This window comes from Oncorhynchus kisutch, linkage group LG8, assembly GCF_002021735.2.
Source record: "Oncorhynchus kisutch isolate 150728-3 linkage group LG8, Okis_V2, whole genome shotgun sequence".
Taxonomy (NCBI): domain Eukaryota; kingdom Metazoa; phylum Chordata; class Actinopteri; order Salmoniformes; family Salmonidae; genus Oncorhynchus; species Oncorhynchus kisutch.
Window position 1 is genome coordinate 62,886,826 of NC_034181.2, and position 10,502 is coordinate 62,897,327.

The window sequence follows — 10,502 nt, forward strand, 5'->3', positions numbered from 1 at the left end:
CAATGTTGTCAGCTATATTGTGAATGTGTGCCAACAAAGACTTGTGCAAGCGAATCAGCAATCTGACACATGTTCTCAGGTTGTTCTTGTTTTATTTTGGGCGTGTTGTCTTAATCACTGGTTACATTCTTGAATGGCATGTGTAATAAATATCCCATTATTTACAATTTCAAGTAGTAAATATGAATCACACCACAGGTGAAGAAAATACAATATTTGCACTAACATTAAAATCTCCAAATGTTCCCTGGGCGTTACCTGTGTTATAGATCAAAAATTAGTTACGTTATGAATTTATGGTTATGGGCCTTACAATTGAAAAACATCTTTCAGTAACAAATGAAATGTTATTACAAACAGTTTTTTTGTCTTCATAATGTACTATCTTTACTAAAGGGCTAAAATATATACATTTGAATCCCATCACCAATACCCACTTTCTTTAGTGATTTGCCAACATGTCTGATGTGGAGACCCTGATCTGTAGTGCTGTACTTTAGCCTGAGGTGCGTGTGTCAGTGGGATTCCGAGTACTGCGTCTACGGCTGTTGCGGAGTGCATTGGCTCCTGCTCTCTGCTTCCTGCCTCGGCCATCCCTCACTGCCCTCGCCGAAGACTGCCCGGGGGAGTTCTGCAGAGCCTGGAACACGCTTTGACGGGTCACCTCACGGTTGCCACAGGTAAAGGTAAGTGCCACTCCCTCGTTGCTCTTCATGACACGGGAAGTGCCGTCAGAAGTGCCATCAAAGCAGCGTCCCAGTGCTATCTCTTTAGCTGTGCGGGGGTCCTGGTCTGTCACTGTGTAGATGCCATAGTTGTGGCCCAGAGGGTCCAGTGGTGCCAGCATTGTGAACTCATTGGTGTCGTTGTTGACGGCTAGAGGCAGGTGATTAATTAGGTACTCTTGAAGCATGGAGTTAACATTGTCCCTCTTACAGCTGCCCTGAGGGATCACCTTCACCAGAGTGCGGTCCACTCGGTCCTGGTCGTAGAGCATGCCGCTGCACTTGAACTCCAGGCACACAGCAGAGACAGTGGACTGGTCCATGTCGCGGATGCTGCGGGTGTCGCGGAGGCCATACAGTTGGCCAACGGTCTTTGGGTGAGTGCCGCCCTGGTTTCGGGAGCGCATGTTGATCTCATGGGGACCATTGATCTTGACCTTGACATAGCAGGCTCGGTACTCCATGGGCTTGGGCCACCAGCTCAGGTAGTCTTCTGTCCAGCTCATAGGATCGTCTTCGTTGAAAGGCACTGTGTTGTAGTCGTAGCGATCTCCCTCCACTCTGGTGAAGCGGAAGTGGCCTGCAGTAAATGGGGCTTCCTCACACTCTTTCAGTTGGTCAAATGAGTACACTGGTCCGTTGAGCTCTTCAGCTGTGTTTGGGCTGGGCTTGGCCACATTGATGCTGAAGGCTGTCTTCTTTAACCTGGGGTCATTGTGGTCTGACCGTCTGTAGTTCAGCTTGCCCAGGTATGGCTGAGGGACTCCAATGATGTTGGGGTTAAACTTAGGAGCAGATGGGACTGCCTCGAGTTCTTCTCCTCCCATGTTGGCCATGACATGGGCAGAATATGCGTCAGCTTTCTGGTCGTCGCAGAAGGCAGGCAGACAGGCACCATTGGGGCCAGTGATTACGCTGTCAAAGCGTCCCCAGGCACGAGGGTTGGAGGAGTAACCTGCAGTGGGCTCCATGTTGATCAGGGTCACCACCACTCCCTCTACCTGCTCGCTGGCCATGAAGCGATCGCTGCGGAAGCCTCGCACCTTGATGTAACACCTCCTGTTCTCTGGGACGTCCAGGTTAAACAGCCTCCTCTCTCTGATCTCCATGTTCCCAATGAGGAAGGTCCTCTCTTCCCTTTTACCACGTTGCTTCTTCTCCATCTGGAAGCTCCCCTCCTCCTCCCACATGCCTGTGTCGGGGTTCAAGGACCACAGCTTCATGGTGTCCAGGTGCTCAGGCATTTTCACCTGTGTTGAATCCATTTTCACCTTCACCTCTCCGGCGTTCAGTGGTTCTCCGGCCTCCTCGTCCCTGAAGTCAACTGAGAACATACCATAGGTTCTTAGGGGCAAGGTGTCACCCTCATCTCCTACGAAGTTGAGGTCACTCTGTGCGGCTGCTGCTGTGGACACGTCTCTAGCGTCCAGAAAAGTGATGCTAGCCTTCACATTACCCACAAATACTTCTCCACTCTGCTTGTAGAAGGAGTTGGGTGGGATCTGGATCTCAGCAATAGGATCCTGGCCTTCCACCTCTCCCAGCTGAAGAGTGTTGAGCTCTGTTGAGCTGATGGTCACTGGTTCCTTCTTCCTCAAAAGCTTGATCTCATGGTAGACTGCACCCCCTTTGGTGTTGAATGGAAGAACCTTGGTGGTGTTGATGAACTTATCCATGTTGTCCACAAAGGTCATCACCAGCCTCTCAGTGTCATGGGGGACCTGGATGGAGAAGGTGCCTTTGTAGCCTGTTCGGCTGACTCTGGCTCCATTGATGTACACGTGACCAAATCTCATGGGCTCCCCAGTGTCTGCGGCCACAGCCCGCCCACGCACAATGACTCTGGTCTCCACACACTTCTGACAGCCACATCCGGTCACCACCATGGTGGGGAGTTCATAGCCCTGGCATTTCAGTTGTTTCTCCTCCATCTTTGCCACCCCACAGCAGTATGCCACTGAGTCTTTGCACCTGATTCCATTGTCCAGCTGTCCTGCACAAGTTCCTGAGAGGCACTTTCCTACGTCGTAATAGAGTGAGTCCGAGCTGTTTTGATAGCAGTCATGAGGTAAGCGAATAAGGTAGGATTCGGGTTTGGGGTTACATGAAGGTTGATCTTTACCTGTGAGGAGAAAGGGGTAGAAAAGAGACCATCCCATATTAAAAGATTTACAATCTGATTATACAATGGAATTATTTTGAGAGAATCAATACCCTTTCATTCTCCATCTGATCATTGACTGATGTCATGCTAATGGCTGTCGAAACGTTGGTATTACATTTTTGCATCTGAGCTCCTAGAGTGTGCGGCTCTCTTATTTTCAAGTTTCTACTCATTTTCAATTCACACACTCATATTTACTATGTGAACAGCCATTAGCATGATTTAGAAGAAAAAGAAACGCACACCTATTAAGACGCCTCGTCTTCTAGATCATGCTAATGGCTGTTCACATAGTAAATATGAGTGTGTGAATATCAACCGTGGTGCTTTGGGATCAGACCTAAGACTGTGACTATGGCTGGTTTGGACTTGATGGCCCCAGCCTGGTTGCTGGCTCTGCAGTAGTACTCCCCAGTCTGCTCCATGCTCAGGTTTCTTAAGACCAGCGTGCTGTCATAGTTCAGCTGCTTCCTGTCCAGCAGGCTGCCGTTGTGAAACCTACCAAGTCACAGAAGACTGTTGAACACTATACTCAGCTAAATCTGTTTGATTTTGATATGGTATATATAACATTTTTCAAGCGGTCATTAGAGATCCATTGGCTTACCACTGGTACTCTTCTGGCTCTGGTGATCCACCCACTTTGCAGCAGAGAGCAGCTGTCTGGCCCTCTCTTCTTGCCTTGTTCTCAGGGTTCTTTACCACATGGAGCTTCTCTGAGGGATCACATTACAGTGTCTGAGACCAATGTAAAACATAGAAATGTAACAATGTAAGCTTTCATTTCATTTTTTGTGACCATTTTACCTGCTCTTTTCAGCATGATACTGAGGACAGAGGTGTGTTCGGTGCTGTGGGGCACAGTGACTGTGTGAGGGGCATGGTTCCGCAGCTGGACGGTAAGTGTGGCGTTGCCGTCGGGACAGATCCCTGGGATGCGGAAGTGTCCATTGTGGTCAGTGAGGGTGAGGAGTTTGGAGCTGGGGCCGAAGCGGAGGATGGTGGCCCCTGGGGCAGGGAGACCTCCAGCACTGCGGACAGAGCCCAGTATAATGTGGTCCTGACACATGCAGGCGTCACACTCCGCATTCATCCTACCCATCTCACAGTGCAGTGTGCAACCTGGAACAACCGCAGCAATACAGTTTAACATGTCAGACAGGGACTTTGTACATTGGTTTAGATCATGACCATTTCTAGAATAAAATGCTAATGGTACTGTGACATTACAGAAGTATTTATATTTATATTAGTATTCATATTTAATAGCTGTAATGGAGATGTTGATAGCGACTTACCAGTCCCAGGGCATTCAGGTCCTTTGCAGGCTCTACCCTCCATTGTAGGTCCGCTGCACTGCTTATCCCACTGCTTAGGCTGGGACTGGCATTTCCTGGAGCGCACCTGCATTGCCACCTGACCACACTTGGCAGAGCAATGGCTCCAGTCTGACCAAGGACCCCAGGCATCCTGAGAGCCTTCTGACCCAATGTTGCCTGATTGAAAGCAGGTTTTCACTCCATTACAAAAGACAGATATAATTGCAGTAGATAGAAATGTTGCTTGGAGGATAAATGAAGCCTTTTACTATTATAGAACTGTTTTATTTGACGTAATACAGTAGCTACTTCTCAACTGTATTTAAAGTAAGGCTCCCAGCCACACATACCAGACTGACCTTTAGGGCACAGGAAGCGCACAGCGTAGTTGGAGCAGTTGCGGCCAGGGGCCTGCTCAGCGTTGGCGCACCAGAAGCCCAGGTTAGGGTCTGCGTGGATCTTCTCCCCCGTGTTGCGAGCGGAGATCCAGTCAGTGGTGCGAGCCTCCAGGGCCCGGGGGGCGTCACACACCCGCGCACGGTAGTAGAAACGGATAGCATCCAACTGCTCATAGTCTCCTCGACCTCCAGGGTGGTCCACGTTGAACCAAGTGGTCCACTCATAGTTATCTGGACACAGAATGTCGCACAGTGAGTACTACTTCAGAATGTTAGTGTTTCCTCTTTGGCCATAAAACAATGGCATTACATTGTTTAGCTCTTTTCGCTGCTGCCGTAAACATAAGTGGTGCCATTGGGCTGTGATTCGGAAAGTTATAGTTCTTCATACCATATTATTACATGGACATTAACCAGACTGAAAGCCACAACCTGGACTTAAAGCCACAGTAGTGACAATTGTGTAAAGATATGTATTTTGGGATGTTACCTTCAGAGTGGTACACTGCAGGGTTTTTTTGTCTCGCAGCTCTCAAACTGTCTCTCCTCCATGTTCCTGTAAAACATCACACACACCTCACGATGACTCATGATTGACCTGTTGTGACATCAGACCAATTCCTTAATGCCGATCAGACTGGCCAAACCTCAGACCAGAAAGACCAAACCTCTGGCTATTTCTTCCTAGAGTAGTCTGGCCACCCGTAAAGCAATTGGAATGAATCTGTATCTTTCAAATCGTTCAACTTTTCAACCATACTCTGAGTCATGGAACAATATATTACGACTGACTTTCTCTTCATGTTATGCCACACTCTAATCTATTTCTGGTGATTTGCCCTGTACTTTGGAAATAAAATGAATTGCTCCAACACATGAATGTGCCAATGGCATTTCAAAGTGGTCAAGGAAATATGTTGTGGACCAACAGTGAAAAGGCTACAAGAGTTGATTTCTTTTCCATTCATGTCCCATCGTTACTCTCAGCCTGAAACGATCAACTGCTTTGTACTAATGTCACTGATCCCAAGATATTGGTACTCATTTATTCATTATCATTGCTGTGTAATTTACAGACTTACATTTGTAGTGTACAGTGTTACATAATGCACATCTGGACTTTTCCCAGACCATTGCATTTACAGTACCCACCAAACACTATAATTGTTCTGAGTTCACATTGGGGCTCAGTATAAGCACGCTACTGGCACATACTTGTGTGGCCAATTGCAGACAGGTGTCTCCTTAGCCTTGGGCTTATACATATCCCGCCTACTTAAGGATGTGGAGCAGAATCCGTAATGGGGACATGCAACAACATGTCTCTGTTTACTAACGGTTTGGGAGAAGAAGGAGCACAAGCTTCTGCAGAGTCAGAGGATCACCAGGCTGCTGTCTATGTCCAAAGGAGACCTCTGTTCTGACTTCTCAAATTCACATGAGAGTATTATCTAAACTGTATAATGAAATTATCAATGATAGTCGAATTTCCACATACAGGATATCATCCTGGTTTACGTTTTGACACATGTTGGAAACATTTTTAGTTTTCCAGTTGAAATAGTTACAATTCCCAAGCTGAGCCTTGTGAATGAATTATGGAGTTACAGCTCCCAAACGGAGCTGTGTGTGTGTCTTGCATGTTCGTGTGTGTGTGTGTGTGTGTGTGTGTGTGTGTGTTAGGGATGTTTGTGTGTGTGTGTTAGGGATGTTTGTGTGTGTGTGTGTGTGTGTGTGTTAGGGATGTTTGTGTGTGTGTGTATTGGGGACAGTAAGAATGTAAATAATAACTGCTAATGAAGACCGACCTTGTGCAGTAGTGGTGACTCCCAGAGCTAGGAGGAGAGCCCATGTTGACAGGCAGCACATCCTGGCACACTGCTGTTGCCTCTGACCTTGTGGTAATGACCTTCACACGCCAGGCACGACAGCACTGAGTAGTCCAGCAACCCCTGTAGAGGGAAAATGTAAATACTTAGCCAGAATCATTGCTCGCAGAATAACAACAAACAAAAACATTAAAGTGTAACTTTGTGTTCCACAGTACTAAATGTAATGATTTTATTTTCTATTGCATATGATTCCCTGGATGGAATATTAGGTCATAAATATCTCAAACATATCAAGTAGAGGACCTCCACCAAAGGAGGCTGGAGGGAGGAGCTATAGGATGACGGACTTATTGTAATAGCTGGAATGGAATAAATGGAAAGGTATCAAACATATGGCAACTACGTTTGACTGTTCCGATAATGGCGTTCCAGCCATTAAAATGAGACGGTCCTCCTATAACTCCTCCCACCAGCCTCCACTGATCTACAACCCGGTGACAGTTATTAAATGCATTTTTTTCACTGAAGAGATTTAAAAAAATAAAAAAACATACAGTATATTGGTGGTTAAATACCCCAAGCAGAATGACAGATTTATCAAATAAAACAAATTGCAATTTTTTAAAATTCTTCTCACGCTTTGAGGTCTCTCGGGGTGAAACTAGAGGCGGGTGCAGAAACATACAGAATGAAAGAACATTATGGAGAACCCTTCTCAAATGACACATCTGTGCTAGCCATCACTTGGTGTCAAGGGAACACTAAAACGTTTCTGCATCCATTGACCAACCACAGGGCTTCACAAGCCAAATAGAAAACACACGCACACAAGCACACTTACATACACAAATTATATCCCATAAAAAGCCACGCACACACTTACTTATTCCCATGAACAGGCTACCTCCTTGCACAATCACACACAAACTCTCATAGCTACACACATGCAAGCTGAAACCTATTGTCCGTCAATACGTCAAACTTTCTTTCAAGTTCACACAGACTAATGAGAATGTCTTACAGTATTTTATGAAATGTCTGAACTCACAAATGTTGAAAATTTTTATATCATCAATAAACCAACACTCAAAAAACAGAAGCTGAACTCGCTTCAGCACCCCCAAATAGTTTGTAAAAAATATGTCTGTTGAAAGAACAACGTGAACAGTAAAGTTCAAAGATGGGTCAACAGGGAACGAGAGGGAAAGAGAAGGTGGCTATGATCTCAGTCTTACCCTGTGAGTATCTCTATAGTAGTGTTCAGTAGTCTCTCTCCTCCCTGTATGCAGGGTGCTGTGTCTTGTGCTGTCGGTCCTGCTGCTCTCTCGCTTATATAGCTCAGTGCAGAGCCCAGGGGTCGGATCTGTGCTGTTCACAGGAAGCCAACTGAGAGCGTGAAGACTGGAGACCGCAAGTATGACTGAGCCCACTCTCTGCTGCTGCTTCTGGGAAGGTCGGGGGCTTACTGTAACCTGCTGTACCTCTGTGTCTAAAGATGAGGATACCCAGGTCTAGACATAGACATAAGGGAGAGTTGACCTCAGTCAGGTGGGTCGTCATTTTAAGTGGACATGGAACCTAGTTAAAGCGTTTATGATCTCTGTGTTTGATGTACAGTTACAAGATGACATCATACTCTTGGGTGTTCTGAACATGTTTGTCTATTGTGAGAGAAAATGTATCTCAACGCGCATGCACTCTTGACCCCTTTCTATGCGCACCAAAATGATGATCTGTTTCCCTGAATTGCGTCGTAAAAGCCTAAAACTGTAACATATTTTATAACTTAGCTAGTCATGTTGGCAATAGAACATGCTTTTAAATTAGGCCCACCTGACCCAGATTACAACAACAGTAATGTGCTTGCTCTAGTTCCTCAATGGCACAGCTAGGAGAGCGAAACAAAGCACCTTATAGTTGAAGGCTCTTTTTTTAAGTCACGAAAGCGCATTGAAATGACTTGGGAACTGTGTACACTTTGGAGAGGTGAGTGGCCACTTGGAGACACAAGTTAGTCCTCTGACTCAAACCCTTGTCATTTTGATGTCTTATGTTGCACCTACCCTGCATTTTTCAGGAATATTCTTATCATGTTACTGAATGTATCCAGAGTATTTTCCGATGTTGTTATAGACAAGTGCGGTGCATCAAATCAACAGTGTAATGTTTGGATTGAGTCTTGTCCCGTCAACTGTTGTGTCCTCACCTTTAGTCTAATCATTTCCTAACTCTCTTTTTTTTTTACCAAATACAAACATGCTATTCCATTTCAATTGCTACCATGGTTATGCATATGGTTTTCATATTTATTCTGTATGGAACATTTCATTTTAGCCCTATCCATATAGTCCAATTCCCACAAGTGATAAGGGTTAATGGTGAAACTATCCCATCCATTTGGGATATTACTATAACAAAGAAGTGACTGAAAACACTTAATTATGTTTTAACCATGCTGCGCGAAGCTCCTCAGTTTATCAACAAAAACAATGTGCTGGGGCAACCAGTGGAGCTGATTCCCCATACTGCGGATTCCATCTTTAACCACCTAACGTACATGCGATGGATGGTCTGGTACTTCCTACCCTTCACATTGGAGTAGGTCCATGTCAGTATTCTACTATACAAAAAGAGAGTAGGATACTGTGGTAACTATAGTGAGAAAGAGCGAGTCAAAGACCTTCCAACACAGACAAGAACACAACACACCCATTCCTAAACGATTATATTAATGGTTTCAAGTTGAAATGCCAGCAATAGCCTCTAATGTGAATTGGTAATCACAATGGCTTCATCCCATGTGTGGTTGTCTTTTGATGTGCAACATCAACACACAGTAACATTTCTCTGAAGCTGCTCCCATCAACAGTTTAGATTAGAGGCCATGAAAACAGTTATTATGAACAACATGTTAGGACAGTAAACACACAGATTCGTGCCTTTTATTATTGGTATTCATTTATCCAGACTTCGATCTGTTGATAAACAGTGTCTTTGTGATTTTCCGTAATGGCGTGCCAACAGCAATATACAGACTTACAATAGCACTAAAAGCTATAAACATGTGTAGCCCAACAACATGAGGTCATAGCGATCATCCATCTAGCTAGTTAGGAGAGAATATGTGACAGACCGGGTGATGGAAAATCTTCAATGACTCACTGCTAAGAATTCTGTGATAATTATATATATTTTGTTAAATGTAACCTTTATTTAACAAGGAAAAGCCATTGAGACCGAGTATATTTTTCAAGGGAGACCTGGCCAAGAAGGCAGCAACAATCAATACATTACAGAATTTAAACATACAACAATACAATAACATGATCCAGCCTAAAAAAAAGCATTTACACTCCGTAACAGAGTCTTCCGTCAATATTTAAAATTCATTCAGAGGCACTAACATATCTCGATGAAGCATGGATTGTAGACTAATTCCATGCCTCTGGTGCACAAAACGAGAAGGAAGTCTTGCCTAATACTGTGAATGTCCTGAGGACTTTAAGTAGCAATAACCTAGCAGACCAGGTGTGGTAACTGCTTGTGGTGAAGTAGACTAGACTACAGAGGTAAGGAGTGAGTTGATCCAAAAGGGCTTTTTTAGATGAACACATTCAAATGCAGCTTTCTGTGCATATAAAGTGAGGTCCAACCTACCATTTGGTACAAGGTGCAATGGTGAACTGGCATTTGTATTAAAGCGCAAGGATGCATGATAAACAGTCCAGTCTCTGTAAGACGGAGGAGGTTGCAAGCAATATACAAGTCACCATATTCAATTACAGAGAGAAAAGTGGCCTGAACAAGATTTTTCTAGCCATAAGCGGGAAGCAAGCCTTATTACGAAAATAAAAACCCAATTTCAATTTAAGCTTCCTCACAAGATTATCCATAGTCATCCAACCATGTACCTAGGTATTTGTAGTATGACACCTTTTCAATGGATAAGCCACCAGATGTGACATTGCTAACTTTCTCTGTCTGAGCGTGAGCTCTGGTAAAGGTCATGAATTTTATTTTTTGTACATTCAAGACCAGTTTGAGACCATAAAGGGAGGCCTGCA

General features: G+C 44.7%; 1 protein-coding gene across 2 annotated transcripts; it reads right to left on the bottom strand.

The window, feature by feature from the left end:
- Nucleotides 1-72: 72 nt before the first annotated feature.
- On the bottom strand, nt 73-7,800 carry LOC109895439 (cartilage intermediate layer protein 1). Of its 2 annotated transcripts, none has more exons than XM_020489113.2 (9): nt 7,674-7,800; nt 6,415-6,558; nt 5,097-5,162; nt 4,568-4,837; nt 4,188-4,385; nt 3,697-4,011; nt 3,497-3,605; nt 3,230-3,387; nt 73-2,847 (listed from the first exon to the last, which is right to left on the bottom strand). In XM_020489113.2, the coding sequence occupies exons 2-9, from the start codon at nt 6,473-6,475 to the stop codon at nt 497-499; spliced, it is 3,528 nt and encodes a 1,175-aa protein (XP_020344702.2). In that variant the 5' UTR covers nt 6,476-6,558; nt 7,674-7,800; the 3' UTR covers nt 73-496. The 2 variants fall into 2 exon arrangements, with proteins under 2 accessions (XP_020344702.2, XP_031686674.1); XM_031830814.1 differs by having other exon boundaries at nt 4,559-4,837.
- Between the last annotated feature and the right edge of the window lie 2,702 nt (nt 7,801-10,502).